The sequence below is a fragment of the Acinonyx jubatus genome, chromosome B2 (genome assembly GCF_027475565.1).
Source record: "Acinonyx jubatus isolate Ajub_Pintada_27869175 chromosome B2, VMU_Ajub_asm_v1.0, whole genome shotgun sequence".
Lineage (NCBI taxonomy): Eukaryota > Metazoa > Chordata > Mammalia > Carnivora > Felidae > Acinonyx > Acinonyx jubatus.
This window is the reverse complement of record NC_069385.1, coordinates 116,084,902-116,110,449: the sequence shown is the minus strand read 5'-3', so window position 1 is coordinate 116,110,449 and position 25,548 is coordinate 116,084,902. Positions and strand designations below refer to the sequence as shown.

At 57.2% G+C, this 25,548-nt stretch overlaps 1 protein-coding gene across 1 annotated transcript; it reads right to left on the bottom strand.

Annotated features, from left to right (window-relative positions):
* Positions 1-1,710: 1,710 nt before the first annotated feature.
* TEAD3 (TEA domain transcription factor 3) lies at positions 1,711-25,543 on the bottom strand. The gene is made up of 14 exons (XM_053223400.1): positions 24,916-25,543; positions 24,474-24,818; positions 14,809-15,060; positions 12,948-13,012; positions 7,900-7,962; positions 6,796-6,807; positions 6,080-6,217; positions 5,920-5,969; positions 5,278-5,339; positions 4,377-4,510; positions 4,024-4,197; positions 3,669-3,809; positions 3,438-3,590; positions 1,711-3,260 (listed from the first exon to the last, which is right to left on the bottom strand). Exons 1-14 carry the CDS (start codon positions 25,541-25,543, stop codon positions 3,147-3,149), a joined length of 2,331 nt encoding a protein of 776 aa, XP_053079375.1. The 3' UTR covers positions 1,711-3,146.
* Positions 25,544-25,548: the final 5 nt, after the last annotated feature.

Here is a 25,548-nt window from a genome sequence, read left to right as displayed (position 1 = left end):
GGGGTAGGAATTCTTACCAACTATACTAAAATACAGACCCACTACTGGGCAGTGGGGAACCTGTTTAGAGCCATGGTGCCTGCTCTCAAGAAGCCCACAGCAGCACAATAAAGAGTAGGTAGCAGAAGAGAAAGCAAATGGGCATGGAGGCAGATTCCATTGTGAAAGAAGGTTGAGCGATTTTCATCAAATTCCAGCCTCTGGGATGATCTGTCGAAAGCTTGTGTGCACCTGAGAATTCAGGGTTCAGCTATCTGGGGAGCCCCAGTTCTCCAGCATTAGCACTACAGGGAAATAAAGAGCCCCTAAGAAATCTCAGAGTAGCACCTAGGCCTTGACCTTAGAATTGACAAGATGACATCAGAACAGAAATGGGCAGGAAAGGCAGAACTTTAGCTCCAGTCTCTGGGATCCAGCCATCTTGGCCCTTTAAAGCTTCCCACAGAACCCTGAGCAGGTAAGAGCTACTTCAGGAGAGTCCTGGGCTCCAGCCTCACAAGACTCCCCTTATTCCGATCCTCACCTTACTTTGGGACCTTGAAACTAGACCTCACCCACCTCTGGATCTGTTACATTTGCATGTGGGGGCAAGGAAGTAGGGAGATGTGGGGCGAGAAGGTGGGGAGGACAGGCAAGGAGGCCAGCCATGTTGCACTTGGATTTCCCGCAGGAGATCTACATGATTCTAAATCCCCCGAAGGCTGTTTACTGCTGTTTACTCCGGGAGAGAGAAGGCAACAACACACGTGATGATGCCTCAAGCATCCAATAGATAGAATTACCTGTTAAGCCCAGAGATCAGATTTTGGATCCAGTCCTAGGCTGGGCACGTAGTGGGTGCTTCATAAACCAAGTCCTGACTCCAGGAGCCACAACCACCTGGCTGGGGCTCCAGGCACCCTCCCCATCTTGCAAGTGAGTCTGGCGGCCATCCAATGCTGTGGACTGAGACAAAAAGCTACTAGATTAGTCTACCAGATGCATGGTCTTGGAGTCAGGCCGACCAGATTCAAATCTTGGTGTTGCCACTGGCTGAGTGAAGACAGCATTTAACTTCAGTGTTTCCCCATCTGCAAATCTGGAGGTTGGACCAGAATGATCTAGAAAACTAGATTCTAGAGTAGGGTTACCCAATTGAGCAAATGAAAATACAGGATGCTTATTTAAATTTGAATTTCAGATAAACAGTGCATATCCATTGAAGATACTGTCTCCTCACCCTCCCCACTCTGTGGTCCCTGCTGTATGAGCACAAGATGGTTCAGAGGGGAGAGCAGGGCTTTTCCAGGCAGAGAACAGGTTGGAATCTGGCTTCCCCTGCTAGCAGCCATCCACTCTTCCCCCTTGAGGTTCTTCTCTGGTGTAAAGTGAGGACAGGATAGAGAACCAGCAGTAGCCACCACGAAGACTGGGGATTTAGCAGGGGGCCTCAGTAGTTGTGTGACCTTGGGCAGGTCACTTCAAAGAGACCGTGCAGCAGTAGAACCTAGGCCAGCACTGGGCACATTTCAGCACTCCACTCATGGCAGGAGTGGGTGGGAGAAAGGGAGTCTGCAAAACTTTCATGGGACCTTGAGTGCAAGTATGGCTTGGGGGCCCTCCAGCAGAGATGGAGTAGGGTGGGGGGACCCACCAGGAGCTAACCTAGCAGGAGCACCCATTGGAAGCTAATCCAACCCAGAGAGGTCTGGCATACACTGGTCACACAACTAACCCACAAACAAATAACTTTAATTTTTTTTTTTTTTTTTTTTTTTTTGAGCAGGAGCTGGGCCTTGAGGGCCCCTACCCCAGCCCCACGCCCCGTTTATGATATAACCCATCACAGCTGGATTTAAAAAATACACAAAAAATATAATATACATTATAAAACCTAGGTTGGGTTTGGAAGTGGCCTGAGCGATATGCAAATTGTGAGGACCTTCAGAAAGCTCAGGGGCGGGTGGTGTAAGGAAGGGAAGGGGCACAGTACTTCATATGAAACTCGTGAATGCCCAGAGGCGGCTGGTAGACAAGGCCAAGCTGGCAGAGGGGCCTGGGTGTTGGGAAGGGCCAGCAGGGGAAGGGTTAACCTTCAGTCCCAGAACTGATTCTGGGAAGCTGCTGTCCCAGTCCTGGGAGACTGAGATGGAGAAAAACATAAGGGAGTGGCGCCCACCAAGGGTTGACCAAACCCAAGTCTTGGGCATTAAAAAATAGCAAAGCCTTTCTGCTACCCCTTGTCCCTGGAACACTGGTCTGCCCTGAGGCTGGGGCTCCATCTTTCTACAGGACGCTCCAAGCTATTTTGGAGTCTGCCCCTGGGGGCCTTCTCCCATCAGGAAGCTGCTGACGGGCTCAGGCACTGGATCTGGGCCAGGGCAGGTTGGAGGAGGTCAGCACAGGGGCTGACAGAGGGCACCTAACAGGTGCCAAGTACCTGCTGCTCCTCTCTTCCTGCCTGGTCAGAAGCAGCTGCTCCCCTGGGAGGAGGCTCCCAACGTGGATGGCCCCAGCCCCTAGTACAGACCCTCTTTCCCATCCCCTCCAGGGAGGTAGTGTAAACCTGGGCTCTGGGGACAGGCAGCCCTGGATGAGAATTCCAACTCTGCCCCACCCTGCAAGGGTCGCTCAACTTCAAGTCTCAGCACGTCATGAGACGCCAAGACCCACGACCCGTGCTCGCTTCACGCAGTCTGAGAACGGCACTGGGTACACATAGGACCTAGCACCGGGCCTGGCACATAGCAGGTGCAAGAAAGTGTGGGCCCCTCTCTCTTCTCAACCTAACTCCAACTCGACACTCTCCTTCCTGGGGCCTCTGCACTCTGACTCCCTCGGTCTCCGTTCCACCCTCCCCTGCCGGCCACACGTGCCTGAGCCCAAAGGGGTCCTCCCGTTCACCGGAGGCTGGGCAGAGCTGGGCGATGGTTCAGCATCTAGGGCGGGCAGCCCCACCACTGAGCCCTCCTCTCTTCTCCCACAATTAAAGCGCAGAACAGTGGCAGGGAGTGTGTGTGCTGGGGGTAGGTGGGGAGGCCTCCTGGGTCCTGGGCCTGAGGCCTGGCAGGCGGGTGAGTCCTCAATCCCAGACTTCCAGGGGGGGCCAGGCAGGTGTGTGGAACAGACGCTCGTCCCGGATCCTGGTGGTGGGGGCAGAGGGTAGCCTAGTCTTTGACGAGTTTGTAGACATGGTGCTGGGCCCCGTGCTCGCTGGTGGAGACTTCGAAGACGAAAGCAATGACAAGCAGGGTCTCCTGGGAGTCCCGGCTCGTGACCACCTGGGGGCCAGGCAGGAGGATTCAAGGGGTCAGGCGGCACAGAGCCACAGGTGTAGGGGCCGAGAAGACCCTTCTCGTTTCTGGATAGCAGTCTCCTCACCCGAGCGATGGGTCTGGCCACCCCCACTTTGAGGCCCCTGTGCCCCCCATTCCCCGGCTGCCCCCCCCCCCCCACACCTGCAGGATGGTGAAGTTCTCCAGGACGCTGTTCATCATGTACTTCTCCGGCAGGTGCTTCAGCTTGTGGATGAAATTGATCATGTACTCGCACATGGGGGAGCGGTGGATGCGGTACACGAAGCGCCCATTCTCCAGCCTGGCATACTCCGTCTGCGGAAGGCCACGAGGAGGGCGTCACCCAGCGTGCCTGCTCCCGGCCCCACCGTGCCACCCTGGGCCCCCACTCACCTCCACCTTCTCCACCACTTGCTTGCCAAAGGAGCACACCTTGGTGGAGACGCTGATGGTCATGCTATCGGCCGAGCTATACTGGGAGCTGACCCCGTAGAAGGCTCCTGGGCCCTCCTGGATGGTGCTGTTGAGGTCGGCCTAGATGGGGGGAAGCGAGCGTGGTGTCAGGAGGGGCGGAGGCCAGAGGGAGGCTTCTGGGCGTGCCACACCCGTGTTGCGCCCAAGGACCCGTCCCCAGCACTCTGCCCACAGGCCACAGGGAGAGAGGGCAGGGTCAGGGGTCAGCAGGGGGACCCAGGTACGCTGCACATCTGGGGGGCAGGGGTTGGTGGGAGCAGAGAGGGCAGCTCACCCAGAACTTGACAAGGAAGAAGGCATTAGGGGGCCCCTTCTCATACAGTTCCTTCAGTCCCCCTTTCTTCTCTGGGAACTTGTCATAGATCTGACGCACGTCGACGGCCTCCAGAGGCGGGTCCGAAAAGGCAGGGTTCGTCTGGCCGATGTGCACAAATAGGTGTTTGCTGTACTGTGGGGAGGGCCCAGTACTGGGTCAGGAGAGCATTCAAGTGTGCAGGCCTTAGAGCTGCACGGGACAGAGCCGCCCTGTGGCTTCCCCACCCCAGGACCCTGAGCCGTGGCCCTGGACCGCCACGCCAGGGTCTCCACGACTGCACAAACCCTCACCCCCACCCCCAGCCACGTTACCGTGTCGGGGTCTCGCTGCACCTCCATGAAGGCAGAATACTCGAGGAGCCGCAGCCGGGAGGAAGCGATGGTGCGGTCCTGCCACACGGGCACAGAGGCAGCAGCTGGGGGGAGCGGGGTCAGGGGCTCGTAACCTGGGAGGGCGAGATGGACCCTCATCTGCATGGCTGTGTGTGCGTGGTTACACATAGAGCCACCTCCAGCTGCGCAGAGCATTGTGCAAACTAGAAAATGGCACCCTTTTCGGGTAGGAACACGGATTGGATTTTGACTCCCTTTCCACGGCTTCTTGCACAGTGTACAACCTGCACAACTGTTTGCAGTGGCCCCAGTAGTACATAGCAGTGGAATTTTTATATCACTATTAACGTGTATTCAAAGAGAAAATGCAGGCAAGTAAAAAGGGAAAATAGGGGTGCCTGGCTGACTCAGTCAGAAGAGCATATGACTCTTGATCTCGGAGTCATGGGTTCAAGCCCCACATTGGATGTAGAGATTACTTAAATGAATAAAAAAAATTTTAAAATAGAGTAAAAATTACCCAGGATCTCATCACCTAGAGAGAGTGAAATTCTGTTAAGATGTTGGTGTGTTTCCACGCGAGAATTTTATATACACACACACACACACACACACACATACACATACACATATATAAATGTTGTATTTTTGTTGGTGTGTACTAGTTAGTAGCAGAGTTCTGGAAGCAACACTATAAAAGGTGAGGGGCCTATTCCTGTACCAATCCCCTATAGACACCACCCACTTCTCCCTCCCAGCGTAAACAAAGGCACAGCCTTGCTGCCCTCCTCCCCCCCCCCCCCCCGCCCCACCCCTGCTCTTCTCAGCAGACGGGGAGGGGCAGAGGGGAGTCGGTGGCAATGTTGTGCGGGGAACTTACTGCTGAGCGTTGGCGGCAGGGGCGGCTGGATGGGGTAGGCTGGTTGTGCAAAGGGCTTGATGCTGCAGACAGGAGGAGCACAGCCTGGTTAGAGGGTCACCCCTAAGCCCACCTTCCACCTGGTCCAGTCACTTGGAGTCTCATCTGGTCTCAATAGGGAGCCACCCAGCCTTTCTGCAAAGGCCCAGAAATGCATGCTGACAAGCTAACTCACCAGCTTTTTGTCTTCTCCGCATTTTAGCATTTGTGAAATCCTGCTGTGTCTCACAACTGATGTGCACATTTAATGTAGCCTTTTGACCCCACCCCGAGCTGCTCATTAAACTGAGGGTGTGTCTGAGGATGAAAGTCCTCTTAGAATTGAGGGAACCGAGTTCACTCGACTACCTGACGTGCTGACTAGGGGACCGACTGGGAGAGCAACTGAATGAGAAGGAGCTGAAGGACAGGCGACAAGTGGGTGAGTGGGTTGATGAGTGAACACACACATGAATGAATAGACAGATGCACTGCTCTCTTGCTGGTGCTCTCCGTCCTCTGTTTTCGCATTAAAACTTTGCCCAGCTGTTGCTGGAACCCTGAGCAAAGGGGAAGATGACTGCCAGGGACGAGGGTGTAGGAAGGATGTGCCACAATACTCACTCCTGAGAGGGTCCAGGCTGCTGTCCCAGGAGAGGGGGGCTGCTCCAGAACTGCAGAGATGGGACAAAGCCCAGCGGCCCCTCAGCATCCACGACCCCCACCACAGCCCAGCCCTGAAGGCACTCCCTCACCTCAGCCCCACCTCCCAGGCCCCCTGTACCCGTGAGGAAGTGGAGAAGACGGCCTGGGGCAGAGGGGAGGGTGGGCTGAACTTGTTCTGTAGGACGCTGGCGGAGACAATCTGGGCGGATGACATGGATGCCATGCTCTGGAGGGCTTTGTCCTTGGAGACCTGGTCCTGGGGAGGGGAGAGGCAGTGTGAGGCCAGGCCAGAGACAGGGTTGGGGTTTGCCTCAGGGCCCCTCCCAGGCCCTCAGGGCTCTGCTATGCGGGCTCAGGGGAGTCCCAGCCCCCACCTGGGCCGGTCTCCTAAGTGTCCATCACCCTTCTGAGCACAATCCTTGGTGAGAAATAATTTTACTTTATTCTGTAACCCAGTATATACCCAAACGCTTCCCCTTATGCTGTGTGTCATGCACTCATATTTTCTATTCTGTTTCATCAGCGGTTCTCAAAGTGTGGTCCATGAACCAACAGCACCAGGATCACCTGGAAGCTTGTTAGAAACACAAATTCTCAGGCCTCAGCCCAGACCCACTGAATCAGAAACCCTGAGGGTGAAGTCCAGAAATCTGTCTTCAACCAGCCCTCCAGGCGATTCTGATGCAGGCTCAAGTTTGAGAACCACTATCAGTATTCATTTTCAAAGCATGCTGGTCGCAACCTATTCAATTGATTTCACAATTCATGATTTGAAGATCCTGTATTAGGTGCTCTCCCCCCATCTCCCACCCTGGGGAGGGGCAGGCTACTTACCAGGTTCATGGCCTGTGAAGGAGAGGGAGGTGGATTAGAAGAGGCACACATGAGGGCCATGTAGGGTGGGGACCTGTCTTCTCACCCTCCTCCGCTCAACGGCCACCTGGCTCTCGGGTCTGAGGAACCCAAGGGAGCTCAGAGGCCACCGTGGACCCTCACCCCACCCCACTGCTACCCAGAGCGAGAGCTTGCCAGTGGGCGTGCCCTGGAAAGAGCAGAATGAGGGAGGGCATGCTGGAGACCTAGATGGTGGACCAAGCTGGTGCCCTGGGGGGCTGCCCAGGTCCTCTGGAGCTGTGATACAGGCATGGGGCCTAGAGCAGCAGGCTTAGTCTGCTGGGCAGCTATGAAGTAAGGGGAAGGCACAGCCTACGGGGGCCCTGAGCCCTATGCTCTGGGATCCTCAGCCATAAGGCAGTCAGGATTGAACATCAGGATTGAGCGTCCAATGCAAGGAACAGCCATGCCCACCACAACAGCTCTGCCAGCCGATGCCCCCCGTGTCTCCCCCCTGCCCACCAAAGGCCCCATGCAATTAACAAGCAGCAATTAGGAGGAAGGAGAAAAAGGAAAACGAAGAAGAGAGGTGAGCCCTCTGGGGGAGCACTTCTGGGGGCAGTGGCCCCCAGATGGTCTTCCTCTCCCTCATTGTAGGGCTGGCGGTCCCCCTGGGCTTCTGCCTAGTTTCCAGAGGCTGTGGCCCTCTGTAGCCTGAAGTGGCCTTTAGACTTCATGCTGCTGTTTGTGTTTCTGAGACACCCTCCACCCCTCCATACTCTTCAGCCACCTGTCTGCCCTGGGCTGGTCTCAGAAAACAGCAGGGCCGGGCCAAAAGGCGGGGACCCCCTACCTTCAGCTTGGACTGAATCTCTCGAGATTTCCGCCTGGCTAGAACCTGCAAGTGGCTAGAGACCTGTAGAAAGAGAAAGAAAGAGAGAAAAAGAGCAGAAAGGGCAGAAGAAGAGGCAAGAACAGAGCTTCAGCCAGAAAAGAGGCACAGTGGGGCCAGAGAGCCCGCCGAGGCAGAGGCCTGAGCTGCGCGGAGATAGCGGTGGAGGTGCCGAGGAGGGACTGGAGGCCCTAGTCAGGCGCCCAACATACCTTGATGCCAACCTGGTACTCCCGCACCTTCTTCCGAGCTAGAACCTGTATGTGGCTGGACACCTAGGGGCCGCCCCGCGCCCCGTCAGAGAGGAAAACACAGAGAGTGAGGAGGCACGGCATGGGGCGGCCATGGGCAAGGAGCACCCCAGCCCTCGTCTCTGGGGCCAAATGGAAGTGGGGGAAACTATGGGGCCCTGAGCCCTGCTCTCTTCTTGGCCCTGTTTTGATCAAGAGCCTATGGTAGGCTCCAGGACCACCATGTACAGTTGCATAGGTTGATCACTGTACAAGAGAACCTAAGTCAGCAAGGACTTGGGGCACCTGAATGGCTCAGTCAGTTAAACGTCCGACTTTGGCTCAGGTCATGGTCTTAAGGTTCATAGGTTCAAGCCCTGCGTCAGGCAAGATCTGTGCTGACAGCTTGGAGCCTGGAGCCTGCTTCTGATTCTGATTCTGTGTCTTCCTCTCTCTCTGCCCCTCCCCTGCTCATGCTCTGTCTCTCTCTCAAAAAAAAAAACAAAAAACAAAAAACAAACACATAAAAAACATTTTCAATCAATCAATCAATCAATCAATCAGCAAGGACTAAAATCCAGCCCAAGGTCTGCTGCTCAAGTTATGTGCCCTGGAGTAGAGCTGCCTCTAACCCAGAAGGGTATCTTTTTATTTTTCCAAAACAGGATGACTTTTTCTCTCTGATGTCTTCAGAGGAGACAGTTTCTCTCTCTCTCTTTTTTTTAAATGTTGATTTATTTTCGAGAGAGAGAGAGCAGGAGGGACAGAGAGAGAGAGAGAGAGAGAGAGAGAGAGGGAGACAGAGGATCCAAAGCTGCTCCACGCTGTCAGCACAGAGCCCTATCGATATGGGACTTGAACTCAAGAAATGTGAGATCATGACCTAAGCCAAAGTCGGATGTTTAACCGACTGAGCCACCCAGGCGCCCCTTTCTCTTTTTAAAACAGATTTATGTATGTATGTACATATGTATGTATTTAAGTAATCTCTGCACCCAATGTGGGGCTTGAACTCGTGACCCCGTGATGAGGTCACATGCTCTACTGACTGAGCCAGCCAGGTACCCTGAGACTTTTTTCTGATTGTCATCACCAATGGCCATAATGCTCCTGCGGGCCATCAGATTATACATCGAGGCCATATCCTCTATGAAAGATCTCCCCCTGTACCACCGCCTACATCCTGTGTCAACCCCAACAGCTTGCCAGCCTAGAAAACCAGGCCTGGCCCTGCTCCTGCTTTGCTCATCAGCTTCCTCCCCCAACATACCTTCCTTCTCCTTGGACAAATATATGGCCATATATATATCTATACACACACACACACACACACACACACACACACACACATACACACAGTAGGTGCCCTTAATAGCATTTCTTCTCCAGAGTATTACAAGGGTCTAACCCTAAGCCTGAGAGAACCTAAAGGTCACTGTTTTCCCACGAAACACAAGGGGACACATGGATCCTTCCAGGATGCTTCACACAGGCATTATCAGCAATGGCTGTGGGCTTTCTTTGCAAGTTGTTTTCATCCCCACAAAGAAACCGTTTCTTTTTCTTTTTAATCATATACCGCAAGTTACTGTATAAGTGATGCTGGGCAGCCCTCTGCTACTGGGTTAGGGCCCAGGCTGGGTGTTCCTCGTGCTGCCTCACCGTGCACGGCAATCAGACACGTGTCCGGCGAGATTACTGATCACTCCATATCATGACAATAAGTGATGTTTCGTGGGCACAGCTATTGCTGCCGTCAGCATTTCACACCTCCCTCATCTGACCTTCATAGCGACACAGACAAGTCAGTACTCACATCATCCCTCGAGTTACAGATGATGAAACCAAAGCACAGAGAGGTGAAGCAGCTTATCCAAGGTCACACAGCTGGGGGCTAGAGCTGGGATTTGAACCAAGGTGGCCTGAGTCCAGAGCCCACTTGCCACCAAGCTGTGCTGCCAGGATTCTCTGGACCCTTAGCACAGAGGACCACTGCCGAATGCTCAACTCGGTGACAGCTGGAAGTCACATGGAACTTAATCCTAATATAATGCTTAGCTGTTTTTTCAATGTGGAGGCATTGTACTTGCTATTAATTGCTGTATGTGTAAAAACCCTAAAACCAAAATTTTAAACCAAAAGTAAAATAAAAACAACCAAAGAAAACCCCTGCCTGTCATCTGGTTGCTCTTTGCAACACATAAAGACATGCTTAGTCCTCACAACCATACGATGGGTCTGTCTGTCTTATCTATCTATCCATCCATACATCTATTTTTTTAAGATTTTATTTTATTTTATTTTGTTAGTTTATTGTCCATTTATTTATTTTGAGAGAGACTGAGAGCACGCAAGCACGAGCAGGGAAGGGGCAGAGAGAGAGGGAGAGAGAAAATTCCAAGCTGGCTCAGCGTACAGCCTGATGTGGAGCTCCAATCCACAAACCATGAGCTCATGATCGCAGCCAAAATCAAGGGTCAGACGCTCAACTGACTGGGCCACCCAGGCAACCTAAATTTTATTTTCTTAAGTAATCTCCACACCCAACGTGGGGCTCAAACTCATAAGAGATGGGTCCTCTTTTACAGAGATATTAGACATCAGAGTTCTAGGAAAGAATCAAGTTAGAGGAACGCTACCCTTGCAAAATGACCAAATTTTTAAATTCTGAGCTTGCCACCAGCTGGCCTGTAACACATCATCGTACAGCCAGCCTTCCTGGGATACCTGGCCAGGAGCAGGTACAATGTTCCTCTGAATCAAGAGGCTCTACTACCCTCCCTACACCTCAGGTCAAAGGGACTGAGCCTAAAGGTCCCTTGACCCCTTCCCACTCTGACAAACACGTTCCTATAAATATTTCTTTCGGTGAAGCAGGAGACAGTGCCTTTCTCCTGTGTCTGCAATGGCTTTCTGTTTAGTCTTTTTTTAAAAAATTAAGTTAGCTCTACACCCAACATGGGACTTAAAGTCACAACCCTGAGATCAAGGGTCACAAGTTCTTAGGGGCACCGGGGGGGCTCAGGTGGTTGAGCATCCGACTTCTGTTCAGGTCATGATCTCACGGTTTGTGGGCTTGAGTCCCACTTTGGATACTCTGTCCCCCTCTCTCTGCCCCTCCTCCGCTTGTGCTCTCTCTCTCAAAAATAAATGAAAAAAAAAAAAAAAAAGTGACATGCTCCTCCAACTGAGCCAGTCAGGAGCCCTGGCTTTCTGCTTATAAAGACAGAATAATAACAGCATTAGCAGCGGCAAATTCTTCTACAGTGCCCACTCTGTTCTAAGTGTCTTCACATAATAGCTAATTTAATGGCAGAGGAAGAGCCTGAGAGGCAAAGTACCCCTTCCCTGCAGGTAGCGGCGAGGGTATCTGAACTTGGGGGCATGATTAGCCAGCACCTCTGATAGTCAGTCCCAGGCCCCTGGGAACAGGGCCCTTGTCTGCCTGGTTCCCTGCCGTATCCCTCATGCCTAGAACATAGTAAGTAGTAGCTCACTGATTCGCTAAATGAGTAAATGCGGTTCAGTATGAACTGGCCCAGGGAAAGTGGTTAATAAAGGCCTGAATAGGGGCGTTTAAGTGTCGGATGGCTCAGTCGGTTAAGTGTCCGACTTCCGCCCAGGTCATGATTTCACGGTTTGCGAGTTCGAGCCCCACATCAGGCTCTGTGCTGACAGCTCAGAGCCTGGACCCTGCTTCAGATTGTCTCCTTCTCTCTCTCTGCCCCTCCCCCACTCACACTCTGTCTCTCTCTCTCTGTCTCTCTCTCTAAAAAATAAACATTAAAAACAATTTAAAAAAAAATAATAAATTCCTGAATAAACGAGGGAGGTTCCTGCTCCCACACTGAGGGGGTGGACTCAAAACCTTCCTTTGAGACAACAGGATGGGACAGGTCAGCTCTGTCATATGCACATGGGGATCCGGGGAGGTGGGTGCAAGGTCCAAACCCCACCATACAGGGAGGTTAGAAGAGCTGAGGATCAGAGGCGGCTTCTGGTCCTCCCGTCTGTGCGCCCAGCCTGCCTCTCTCCCAGGCACCCCACACGGAACCCACCCCAACCAGCTCCCTTTCAGGGCTCCCGTCAGCACACAGCTGCCCTCCCTGGCCCGGGGAGCCACCCGATCATCTCTCCATGCTGCCACCACTACCCTCACCATTGCCACTACCCAGGCCACCATCGCTGTGGATCTACGTCCCTGCCTCTGCCTGGCCCTCCCCGATCCACTGCCCCAGCTGCTCCAGGGCCAACATTCCTCGACAGCTGCCACCTGCCACTCCCTGTTCTATTCCCTTCCGTGGACCCAGCTGCCCGGAGGGGAAACCTGTCCCTCAGGCCTCCAGCCACCATCCTCGGCTCTTCCCGCCCCTCTCCCCACCCACCGCGCTGCTGACTGGTGGCTCTTTCCTGCCCGGTGGGTTCAGTCCGGGGTCCACCCCCTACCAGCCACGTGACCTTGAGGAAGTTACTTATCTTCCCCACACCTCAGTTTTCTCATCTGTAAAATGGAGGTAATTACTATACCCACCTCATAAGGTTACTGTGAGGAATAAATACATTAATATAGAGTAAGCCCTGTATGGGTTCCCAATTATTATACGTCTATCCAACTTCCTCAGCCTAGCAGAATCCTTTCCCCTTCTTCTGCCTGCCTAAATCCTAAGTTCCTACTTAAAAATGCATCTTGGGCGATACCTCCTCCAGAAAGCCTCGGCGGCCCCCCTCCTCCCTTCCCCTGCCCGGTCCAGGTTAGACCCTGTCCACCCGCCCACACTCTTTTGTTGGCCGTGCCGCCCTGCTCCGCACTCCTGTCACTGCAACCGTCTGTCTCGCTGGCTGGTCAGTGGGCCACTCAGGGCGGTGACCACGCACCGCTGAGGCTGCCCCACGGGGCTTCTCGGAGGTCACTCAGGTTGGGGTGGTGGTGGCCGGTCAGAGAGGACAGTGCCCCTTTCTCTACGACAGCGGCAAGAGCAGCCTGGGGAGGGTGTGTGGGCGGCGGGGATGCAGCACCTGTGTCTCCCTACCTGTTTTCTCGTCCGCGTCTTCCCCGTCCTCAGTTTGATGTAGCGCGCAATCAACTCATTTCGACCTGGATTGGGGTGAGAGAAGAATGAAGAGAGGCCAAGACCCGCCCTTCCCCGCCCCAAGCTGGGAAACCCACAGGCCTCTCCCCCAACGCTGCTCTTCTGTTCCCTCCTCCGACCCTCTTCACTCCAGCCGCCCCCCAAGGGCACGAGCGGGGCAGATGGAGGGTAGGGGGAGTCCCAGATGCTCCCCGCACTGCCCTGGGGGAGTGAGTAGGGGGCAACAGAGTGGGAGGAGGAGGGTGGGGCAACGTCAGGCCGCCCGACAGGTTTCCCCGCAGACAGACAGGGGCAGGTGCGGCCAAAGTGCGGCAGGACAGCTGGGCCGCTCACTCCTAGCCCCAGCAGCCCTTCCTTCCTCCCGGTGCCTGTCACCAGTGTTCACGTGTGAGTGAGGCCTGCCGCAGGTGGCACACGTCCCCAAGGGTGTCTGATGGAGTTCTGGATAGGCTCCTGTCCTAGCTGTCCTTGCCATGAGGAGAGACCCTGGACAAGTCCCTCTCCTTCTCTGGTGAAAGAGGCAGGAAGGACCCGATGGTCTCCACCACACCTTCTACCCTGACAGCCTGTGTCAAGATGTCACTGAGCACATCACTGTGTCCTCGAGCCTGTCACCGCCATGACACGGCTTACCAGTGTCTCTCCTGACTTGTTGAGATGCCGGCAAATGCTTAGCCAATACCTTTTATCCCCCAAATCCAGGCTCCCTGGCCCCCAACCCCATCACCTCCCCAGAAGGGCCACATTCTCCAAATTCCTCTTCCATGACAGAACCAGCCCCACTGCCCCTCCCTTCCTGCCTGCCCCTCTCCACCCCACTCCCTCCGCCCTGTCTAAAAATACCCTGTGGGGCTGCCCCAGCCATCTGGGAGGTAGCAGTAGGGACAGGCAGCCCCCGCCCTATGGAAGCGCTCTGGAACATCTGCCTGCCCACGAGTGGGCTCTGGGGCTAGGGCGAGCATGGCACAGAGGGTGGGGACAAGGGACACTCCAGTCCTTACCACTTGGCCCAGCTGTCTCCTTCCTGGCCCCCGTCACGGTCATGGACGCTGGGAGGGGATGGGCTAAGGGCTTGCCTCAGTCAGCCATAGGCCGTCAGGGAGGGTTGGAGGGAGCCGGCAAGGAGCCAGGCCCAGAAGGGTTGAGTTATCCCAAAAATGCAGCTCTGGGAGAGCCCTCTCAGGGCTGGACAAGAGGGGGACACTCCCTTCTGGAGGCAAGGGATGGGCAAGGTGGCAGAGAGCAGGCCAGGAGAGCAGGAGACACTTGGGAGGTGGTCTGAGGAATGAAGGCGTCTCCTGGTCTCTCCAGCCCTCTCCCTAACCCAGGCCCCTGTCGCCGCCGTGCGGCCTCCCACCAGCGCGCAGCGCCCCCATCCCACACCCAGGAACTGGAGGGAACTCGCCAGTAGGACACCCCAGGTCTTACCCTGGGGCTTCCCCACCCTCTGTGGGGAAAGACCTTGTCCCAGGCCTAGCCTGGAGCACACTGGACTGACCCAGTTTCCTGTGTCCACTGAGTCACCCTGAAACCTGTAGGCCAGCAGGGGGAGGAGAGGAGGAGCCGCCGGGGGTGTCAAGGTGTGGGCCTCACTCTGGTGGAGGGGGCGAGCCTGGCTTGTTTATGAGGAGGATCCAGACACACAGGCTTACACGCCCAGACTCGCCCGTGGCAGGCTGGCGGCCTCATAGGACTTCGCCAAACCGGTTGGGTGAGGGGGCAGAGAGCAGGGGGAGGTGCCAGGGAGGGCCAGGCCACCTCTCCGGTCCTGTCCAGTGTCCCTGTGCCTCCCCGCACGCACCGTACATCTTGCCCTCGTCTGACAGGATGATCTTGCGGCGGCCGCAGGGCGGGTAGATGGCCAGGGCCTCCTGGAAGCTCTGCTCGATGTCGGGGCTCCACACACCCTCCGCGTCGTTGTCCAGCCCCTTGTCCAGGCCCTCGGGCCCATCCTCCCGGGCCTCCCCGGGGCTGCTGCTGGCATTCCAGCTGTTGGACGCTATTGTGCTGGTTGCTCTGGGCTCTGGGCCTGAGCCCACTGGGCAGCCGGAGCCTGTGGGGCAGACACAGAGGAGTTAGGGCCAGGCTTCTCCCAGATCCCAGCAATCTCCCACCCCAGGGGCAGGTGCTCCAGGGCAGGGTGGAGATAACCAGAGGTTATGCCGGTTCAGCGCTGTGTGACCTTGACCGAGCTACATCACCTCTCTGAGCTTTCGGTCCTATAAGACAAGGAAAAGGTCTCCTTGAGGTTGTGAGGGAAATGAGATCATGACAAAGTACCAACCCCCAATGCCTGACTCATAAAACACTCGAGACATAGTCTTGGTGGTGATCGATAACAACAATAATAATGCCTATATCTACACGGCACTTTTGTGGGGAAGAAGCACATTCATATTCATTTAATCCTCAAAGCTAAGGCAGGAAGGGCAAGGACTGGTGCCCATTTTTCAGATGAGAGACAGAGGCTCCCAAGGTTATGCGGCTGCCAAAGGCATCGTGACGAGTGGAGAGGAGAAACAGGAGTGGGGCCCGGTGTGTCTGCAGCTCTCAGAGGGGCTGCTCGGCTCTGACTCTGCCTGTTCCTCCTCGGGTCTTGGGCATCCCCAGCCAGGGACCCCCCCCCCACCACCTCCTCAATCTCCCCCTGCCCCAGTGCAACCCTGCTGAAGACCCATTATGCGGGATGGGGAGGGTCCCTGACCCAGGAAGGGTGTGGTTGTGACTTCCCTAAAAGATAACTCACAAGGAACCTAAACATGGGGGCTGGGACTGTCCCAGGAATTGAGAGGAGGGAGGGATGCTGGCTGGCAAGGGAGCAGCTGAGAAGGTGCCTGGCCAACAGCCTTGCTCAACCCCACTGGCTCCTCCGTCCCACTTCCTGTTCCTGCACCTCCCGGCCCCACAGCAGCCCATAAACCACCCACACGCCTGCCCCTGCCCTGGCCCACATTGCAGATGGGCCAGGGCTCTGTAAACTCTGAGTTCCCTGCACACGCCAGACTGGGTTATTAACTTAGACCGCACCCGGCAGTGCCCCCAACACACACAGCTCCAAGGCTCACCCCCAACCCCCTTCAGCCTCAGACTCTGCATGGCCAATGCATTATCAGGGTCCTGGGAGCCTTGGAGCCCAAGACGGCTACATCCAAGGACTTTGCTCTGGCCTGCAGGGAAAGCGGGGGGTGGGTAGGGTAGGAAAGAGATGTGGAGACCCCTCTGCAGCCAAGGAAGAGAATTCTTTCCCCTCAGACAAGAATTCCAGGTACTGCCAAATGGGTAGAGGGTCCTCTCTGGGGGGCCACCTGTTTAGGGAGGCTTGAAGAGTGTGGCTAGTGGCAAAGGATGGGGAGGGCCTAGGAGGCCTGAATGTCAGAAGGATATAGACTTAAGATTACTAATGAGGGGCGCCTGGGGGGCTCCATCAGTTAAGCGTCTGACTTCAGCTCAGGTCATGATCTCACGGTTCGTGGGTTCGAGTCCCATGTTGGGCTTTGTGCTGACAGCTCGGATCCTGGAGCCTGCTTCGGATTCTGTGTCTCCCTCTCTCTCTACCGCTTCCCTGCTTGTGCTCTGTCTCTCTCTCTCACACACACACAAAAATAAACACTAAAAAAAATTTTTTTTAAATAATAAACATTAATATTAAAAAAAAGACTACTAATGAGAGCACCTGTTATATGGCAGGCACCGTTCTGGGATTTTACACGCATTGATTCATTTAATCCTCAAAATAACCCATGGGGTAGAGACTATTACTAGTCCCACTTTACAGATGAGGAAACCAAAGAACAGAGAGGTTAAGCAACTTGTCAGACACACAGCTAGTAAGTGCTGGAGCTGGGCTCTGAGCGTAGGCAATCTGGCTTCAGTCCCTTAACCAAGGGGATGAAGCTGAGAAGCCTCACCACCTTGAGCCAGAAAGGAGGCCCAGCTGTCATGGCAACTGCTCTGAGCCCACCCAGTGGGGTCCAGACCCGGGGCCTCCCCCCAGCCCAAGTAGCTGGGGCAACTTCAAGGACACCCATATTCCTGAAGCCCTTTCTGTGAGGCCTCCAAGACCAGGAGGAACAGCTCTCCCACACCAGAGGGGTGGCCAGGGAGAGAGGAAGCCATGCTCCTGACCAGTGAGACGGCCAACTCCTCTACTCCCAGCCTGTCTCTCCCCACCGGAAGTTATATCCCCATCCCCTCCTTAACTCCTGAGGCCACGTTCTTGGAATAAAAATGTGAGAGGGCAGAGACTCAAGACTGGAGACCCAGTGACTCCCATATTGAGGTAGTTGAGATGCAGGGCCTCCTCCCAGATCCGACACTGCCACAGGCTATGAGGGGAGGCAGAAGAGGGGCTACAGTGGGCTAAGACCCCTCCCAACAGAGTCCTCAACGCATTTCCCCCCAAATCCTTTCCTGAGGCCTCCCTCGGAGCAGCAGGGGCCCAGCGCATGGGGGGCCCTGGCAGCCCCAGACTTTTTTACAGCAATTTTCCTGCCTCCCCCAAGTCTCTGCCCGCCTCCCCTCTTCCAGGCGGTGGCCCCCCCCCTTCTCGGGGTGATGTCAGCCCCGCCCCGCCCCCCGCAGGAGCACTGTGGCCAAATATGGCGAACACAGCAGTGCTTGGGAGCTGGGACAGACTGGGGGGGCGGGGCGGCGGCCCCTGGCTGGGACCGCTGGCAGCTGGTGAGGGGGAGGGGAGCCCAGGGGGCGGCTGCAAGGACGAGTCAAGGAGACAGTGGGACCACCGTCCCTTCCGCTGGCTCATAGGCACGGGCAAGCCTCACTTTCTAGGAACACTCCTGTGGCCACAGGCGCCAACACAGGGGCCCACAGGTGACCCCTGCCCCACACAGCCACGCACAGGTATGCTGTGTGGGTGCCTGGACTGACATCCAAATGAGAATGTCCGTACCCCCCAGGCTGAGGCACACCCGTGGGCGTCAGCGAGCAGGCAGCTGCGCCAGGCAGGGGGCTGAGCTGGGGTCTCTGTCCTAGGGCAGCGCTCAGGAGTCTAGGCCAGCTGCTCTGGTCTTCCCAGAGTTATTGCTGTGGGTTGAGGACGGAACCTCGGACCCTCACACCACTGGGGACCCAGCTCCGGGGCTACGGGCTCTTCAGACGGCTGCAAGCTGGACACGTGTGGGGCTCAGGCACGGTGGAGGGAGGAACGGAGATGGGTGCCCTGGGGTGAGAGGCAGCCGGGGGCAGGGTCTCCTCCCCGCTGTGCAGAGTGGGGTGGGGAGGGATGGCAGCCCCCAGCTGCTTGTCGGTGCTCACCCAGCCGTCCAGGGTGTCTGCCTGCTGGACTGGGCCACCAAGAGGGGTGGGAGACAGGGAGGAAGACCTGAGTGAGGGGCAAGGGGGTGGGGCCTGGGAAGAGTCTGGGGGTGGGGTAAAGTAGACAGAGACAGATAGACAAGACAGACAGACAAGAAAGACAGACAAGGGAGACAGGAGAGTCCCAGAGAATAAGAGACAAAACCCCCACAAAACCTTGGAGTGAGACCCAGAGAAGGAGAGATCCAGAGAGAGACAGAGCTGGACCCAGAGACAGTGACCAACAGACCCAGACAGATAGAGACCAAGATCCCGAGAGACAGAGGCACACAGCTGGGGGGGGGGGGGGTGGTGAGAAAGGCAGGGAGGGGAAATATCAATAAACTCAGACACAGTCGGGCAGGGAGGGAGGGGAGGAGCCGGCAACAGAAAGACCCAGAGTTCAGGACAGACCTAGAAGGAAGGAGGGGCAGGGAAGCCACAACAGGGCCAGGGCCAGGGCATCCCACTCCTGTCCCATCTGCTCCGTCCCTCTTAGAGACCACCTCCTATCTCCCTCTGCAGTGGCCCTTTACTACTGCAGGCTGTGGCCCACTGCCTTTACCCCTGGTCTGACCAGCCATTCCTGCTTCCACTGTCTCAGGGCCCTCAGCCTTCAGAGGTCAGAGGTGCCTCTGGTGGTGGCAGGGATGGGAGCTGGGAGCTAGGAGCTAGGAGGCTGGGTGAGCAGGCTTTGGGGCCCTGGGGGAGACAAGGGGCACCCTGCTGCCCACTCCCCACCCTGGGGCCAGATTGCTGGAATAACTGGCTGGACAGCTCCAGTGATGGGAGGCCAGAGCTGGGCAGCCACACGCACGGGCCCTAGGCCCCCACCCCCACGGGGCCCGCAGCCTCCAAACCACCCAGCCCACACCTCCCTTTCAAGCGAGGAGAGGAGAGAGCTCCCCCAGACTGCCCTGACTGGGGATTCAGACAAGGCCAGTCGAGGCAGGTGGGTGTTGTCCCCACGTCCCCCTGCCCCCTCCCTTCCATACCAGCCCCACTGGGAGGACGAACTAGCCCAGTGACCCTCCTGGATTAGGGGCCAGCCGCTGTCCACTTCTGCAGGGACCACAGGGCCTCCCCGTGCTCTCACTCGGAGTGAGAACATTGGTCAAAAGGCAGAGAACATTGGTCAAAAGGCAGAGGGATTTTAGTGAAATCAACAGTTGCACCCCCAATCTCCCACCCCCAACCCTGGGCTGGGCTGACCCGCCAGGGGGTTGAGGATGGGAGGGCAGTTGATGAGGGCTAAGGGAACCTCCCCACCCCCTCTGCCTTTCCCTGCTTCCTTCTCACCCGCCCCCACAGCGGGGCCAGCTGTTCTCCAGCTGCCAGAAGCTCCCACCCTAGAAGTAGCCATGCTCCGGTTGGGACTGCAGAGGGGGCAGGAGGGGGATGGTGTCTGCCTCCCCCACCTCCAGCACAAGGACCCCTGAGGGACACGGCCAAGTGGCCACACCCTGCCAGGCTGGGGAGGGAGTACCCTCCTCCCTGGAGTAGGGTACAGATTTTTACAGGAGGAAGCAATTTGCAGAGCCCTAGGAGGGAGGTGGGGAGGCCTCCTCCCCTCTCTCTGGCTTATTAATGTGCTTCCAATTTGGGAATCAAGACTCTCTACACCCACCCCCACTACGCAGGGCACAGGCTTCCTGGGGTACAGAGGGGGTAAGCAGCCCCCCAGGCTTCCTTCCCCAAAGCTGATCCTCACTGTCCCAGCGCTGCGCCCCCCCACCCGTGTAGGGGAGTGGAGGTAGAGTCTCAGTGACCTCAAACCTCTGCAGAGAGAAGGGGCCCAGTGACCAGACCTCCCTTCACCCCTACTCTGGGACTTGGTCCTGTCTCATCTTTTTTTTTTTTTTTTAACTAAGTAATCTCGATGCCCAACGTGGGACTCAAACCCATGACCCCCGAAATCGAGAGTCACATGCTCCCACTGACTGAGCCAGCCAGGCATCCCTGTCTCCTCATCTTGTCCCACTGCAGCGAAGACCAGGAATCCAGCTGGTGGGTAGGGGCAGGGAGGCAGCCAATGGGTAGCTTGGGCAAGTGGGTTTCCCAGTTCTCCATTCACATGCCCACGGCCCGCCTCAGCCTGCCTGCACCCAGGCCCCTGGTACCCTGTGTCATGTGACGTCACGCACTGAGCTGCCACCAGTCCCTCAGTCAATCCCCCCACTATGAGAGTCACAGTGTCCTCTATAAACGCACACAGGCTTCCTCTTGGTCCTTCTCTCTCACGCGCATACTTGTCCAACCCCCCCCCATCCCCGCCAGCCACTGTCCTGCACAGTCACTGTTACCTGCGTGTCTAGCCTTTGTTTCTTTTTAAACTTTCTACTGTGGTAACCCATACATAACATCACATTTACCATTTTAACCATTTTTAAGTCCCCATTCAGCGGCATTTACGAACTTTCCTTCTTTGTTTCAGACAGTTATCTTTTTCACGCTCCTCCATGCGGACGCCCCACGAATCAGGGTCCCAGGCCCTCAAGTTCATCACACACGGTACCCGGGGTGTGCCTGGCACAGCCCTGACAGTTGTCACCCACACTGTTCTATGGTCCCAAGCAACCTCAGATAGTGCCCAGCCACAGAGGCCGCCTCAGTCACGCCCCGAGATTCCCGTGCCACGTGGCGCTGCCCGGGCAGGGTCTGGAGCTCTGGTTCACCTACACGCCTCTTTCCCACCCCCTTATCACGACGGCCGCTCAGCACCGTGTCAGGATGGCTTCTCCTCACACACACCACGTCCTGTCCTAGTTTTCGTCATGTGTCACGAAGAGTGGCACACACAGCCTATCAGAGTTCCTACACATCTGAGGCTCCTTCATATGCTGTTCACACCCACACACACGTAGTCACACCACTGCATCACACATCACGCAGGTGGCTCATTCTGCTTATCTCACACACACACACACACACACACACACACACGGCATCAAACGATCGCAGCGTCCCTCATGTATTCCGAGCATCAGGATCCCATCCGATGTCAGAGGCTCACATTGTTGGGTCTTCCATAAAAACACGTCCCCCATGATGGCCACTCACACACAGAGACCGCGTGCATGGCTTTCTTTCACACACACGCTGAGCCTGTCGTTCATGGTGGCTCCCACATACACACGGTGTCGGTCACTCACACGAGTGTTACAAAGTCACGGGCAATGTCACATAAGGCTTCCCTCGCATACAAGTGCAGCCTCACATGCAGTCCCGCAAGCTGGTTTTAGCCGGTTCTGTCACACGCACACCCCCCGCACACGCAGTGTCACCCACACAGAATGTCCCACTCAGCCTCTCTCTCACACACGTCCAGCGTCACACATGGCTGCACTCTCATTTCCCTCTATCACTTCCTGTCCTTTTGGGACTGGCAGGGAGCACAGGAAACAATCAGCACTCTAGGAAACCTCAAGGGCTGAGGCTTTAGGGAGACCCGTGGCCTGACAGGATTCTCTGGCCTCCGGCCTTCTGCGGGACCCTTAGAGGACAGGCAAAGAAGTCCTTTCCCCTCTCGGGTCCTCCTCTGAGGGGCAGCACACCTCCTGCAGACAAGCCTAGGCTGGCACAACACCAGGAGAGAGGTGAGGCCAGGGCAAGGCCTTGAGGACAGGCCCGAATGTGATCTGCTGACCTCTGACCACAGAAGTTCCCGCCATGGCCCCAGGGCTGCCCCATAGGCCCATGGAGACCTGGTTCCTCAAGACCACCCCTCCAACCCCACAGCTTCTGCAGCCCCCATGTGGGAAGAAGAGGCTGTGACCTCCTAGCTTCCTCCACAGCTCTTAAGCTGCAGCATTAATAGCCCTCATGGCTCCCTGGCTCCTTGGGGTCTGGCACCCCAGATCCCTTCCCCTCTCCTCACTGTGGGTGGACTCTTCAGCTCCTCATCCCTTCGTAAGTGAGGAGGTAGGGGGTACTGGTAGCTTCTGTTCCCTTCCAGCTTCTGCCCCGAGCCCCTAGTGGGGTCCAGGAATCTGGCTGAGGGGCAGGCCATCCAAGTGACCTCTCAACACAATTCACCCTGGCCAGCCTTGCCAGACCCCAGGGCCACTTCAGAGGACAAGTTTCCTCAGCTCTGCCTGGCTTCCCTGTCCCTTGCTGTCTGCTGCCTGCAACCCTTTCAGCCGTACTCCCCTGGTTTACATACTCCTCAGTCACCCCCTGGTTTGTCCTCACCTTCTTCCTTAGGCCACTGGATCACCCACTCACCTCTCCAGACCTCACCAGGTTCACGTTCCATAATGGAAGGAGAAGGCAGGCCAGCTGACTAGGAGGCTGGGACTCTGGAAGGCGCTCAAAGATAAGGGACCTGAGAAGTCATTTATTCTGAGCAGGGAAACTGAGGGCCCAGATGACACAGGTGGTTAAAAGCCCAGCTGGGACCAGATCTCTAGTTCCTTGACCTTCTCTTTGAGATATCCCCTTCTCGTTTTAATATTTCCTCAACTGGCAGAATGCACAGGGTCTACAAACCTGAGGGTGAGGGTGGGAGCACAGACCAGGATGCAGACACAGACACACACACACACACAGCTCTGTCCTGCCAATCATTGGCCATCCCACTGAGCCATTCCCCAGTCCAAATATGCTAATTAGCATTAATTATTGTTCCCTCCCTTAGGGGGGTGGGAGAAAGGCTCATGAGGTTGAGAATCCAATTGGTTCTTAACCTCTCCCTGAAGAGGCGGCATCAGGGCCCCTGAAGTCACCCTCACCTGACAGCCTATTCCTAGAAGATACATCTGTCCATCCCCTACCCACAGGGCGAGCAGGGATCCAGAAGACCATAGAACCATGTCCTGAAGTGACACCCTCCTGGTGGGGGGGGGGGGGGCAGTTCTTGGAAAAGGAGCTACAAGAATCTGGAAGGGAGGAGAACATAATTCTCCCACATCTCCAACTTTTGGGGTCTTTGGATATTCTCCTTGTCCCAGGCTGTCCCCATCATGCTAACCAAGGAGGTGTCCTCGCCCCCTGCACTGGGGTGGAACATGTATACACAGAACCAGCCACAAGAGATGGGATACACAGAGCCACCATGGGCACCAGCCCCTAGAGCTGTGTCCAGTCCCTACCCCCATCCCCTGCTTTCCTGGACTACAAGTCCAGGCCTGACCTGGTTCTGCCTCTACCTGGAGAGAGAGAAAGCACAGAGGGAGGTGCCCCCTGAGAAGCCCTCCCTCAAGGCCTCATTCTCTCTTGTCCAGAAAGAATCTCTGAGCCCTGGATCAGGGCCTCTCTCCCAAAAAGGTGACAGAGTGGGGTCTCAATGACACTTTCCCGGGGCCTGGCTAGCTGAAAACCAAATGCAGACAGGCACTCCTGACCTTTCCTCCCCAGGCAGGAGTAAAGGGCATGACAGACAATGGTGGTGGGGAGGGAGGGAGGGGGGAGAACAAACCCTTCAAACCCTCTAAAGTCTAAACAAGGCTCTGAGGAAGTGTAGCGAAAATAAGGCCCCAAAACCAGCCCCCTTTGGAGCCAGGCTCTTAGAGCCCTGGTCTGGAACTCCGAACCCCCACCCACTGGGGCAGAACTGGACGGAGCTTAAGCCCCTGCCTCTCAGGGGGCACACGCCCAGGGCGCGCAGCTCTGCTCCCAGTCACCCTCCACAATCCAGCGCAGCCACAGGCAGGCACCGCGCGCAGGAGCCGGCCTGGACGCCGGGAGGCCGGGCCCGAGGCCTGCGTGGAGCTGGAGCCGGGCGGGCTCGGAGAGAGCGCGAGCCGGGAGTCCAAAGGGCGGCGGGGCCCGGGACTGGGAGTCCTGGGTACGAGCTCCCCAGTGGCAGGGCCCCCGAACCGTGCGCCCCCAAGACCCCTGCCTCGGCACCCCATACTCGGACGGTGGGACAGACGAAGGCACCGGAGACAATCTCCCGGTTCCCCGACCTCCCCCAACCACCTCGTCCGGGTCGCGGGGGGAGGGGGGTAGGGGTGGGAGGGGTGGGCGGGGCTTCCCGGAGAGCTTTTTTCCCCCCCTTCCCTCTAAACTTCCCGGCACCCAGATCCGGGGCTCAGGCTCAAGCTGGACAATAGCTCGGGGATCTAGCCCCCCGCGAGTGCCCCCCCAATCCAGAACCAGCCAACCAAACCACCTCTCCCAGTACGGCCTCTTCCCGGCGTCCTCCCGGCTTACCTGGTCCGAGCTCGGGGGGGCGCTCCGGCCGGGCCGCTCCGCCGGGCCCGAAAAAGCTGAGAGGGGGGCCGGGGAAGGGGGGTCTTGGGGAGGGGGCTGGCCGGAATGTGCGGAATGAGCCGGGCCGGAGCGGGAGGCGCCGGGCGCGGAGGAGGGAGCGAGCGGGACGGAAAGTTTGTGTTGAGGAGCCGGGGCGGGGGGTGGGGGCTGCGGGGAAGGAGGGGGCGGGGCGCGCAGGGGGGCGGGCACCGACCGGGAGGGGCGGGGCCGGGCCGCGCGGGGCCGCCCCCAGTCGGCGCTCGGGCTGCCCACCCCATGGCTTCGCGACCTGTAGCTGTTCCCGGCCTTCCCGCGCCTAGGCGCTTCGCTCCCCGCCTGCCAGTGCCACGCTCCCAACTTCTCCCTGCACGCCAGGCCTTACCCCACCTCCCCAGGACCCCACCGCAATTTGGGGCTCGGGGCTGGGCGGGGCCGAGGGCGGAGCTCCCGCCTAGCCGGCTGGACTCCCGTCGGGGTGCCGCGTCACGAGGAGCCCCGGGGGGCCGAAGCGCACGGGCCTCAGGGCTCCCTACCCGCACCCCCCCCCCCCCCACGAGTCCGGAGCTGCCGAGGCGGAGCGCCCTCTCCGGCCCGAGAGCCCGCCCCCAATTCCCGGGGCCCCAGACCCCGCCCCGCCCTGGCGACTGCGCCCTCCATGCCCGGACCCGGTTTGTCTGGTTCTCCCCGAGAGGCTTGTTTCTCGAATTTCTCCCTTTCCCCCTCTTCCTGGACCTCCGGGGCCCTCCCTCTCGTCCCGGGGCCCCCGCGGGGGGCGTCTCGACACTACGAGCCCGCCGAGTTTCGGTAGGACCGGCGCTGGGCGCGGGGGAGGGGACGCGGGAGTGCCCCGGGCCTGGGCGGGAGCGGGGTGGGGGTGTGGGGAGGGAGGCCTCCAGCCCGCCCTCCGGACCTCTCCCGCGCTCCGGACCCCTCCCGCCGCCCAATTCTCGGCACGCGCTGAAGAACCACTGCTCGCTGGGCCTGGGACGCGGCTTTATTGGGGACGTGGGTACCCGGTCTTCGTCCCCCATCACCT

Excerpts from the sequence above, each read along its gene's own strand:
- TEAD3 (XM_053223400.1), bottom strand. The coding sequence starts at position 25,543 with ATGGGGGACGAAGACCGGGTACCCACGTCCCCAATAAAGCCGCGTCCC. Across the intron at positions 5,340-5,919 it reads CAGCCTGGACCCTCTCAGGA|CATCAAGCCCTTTGCACAAC; the intron begins GTGAGTATTGTG and ends TCCTGTCTGCAG. Across the intron at positions 3,810-4,023 it reads TCTTCCTTGTCAAGTTCTGG|GCCGACCTCAACAGCACCAT; the intron begins GTGAGCTGCCCT and ends CCCCCCATCTAG.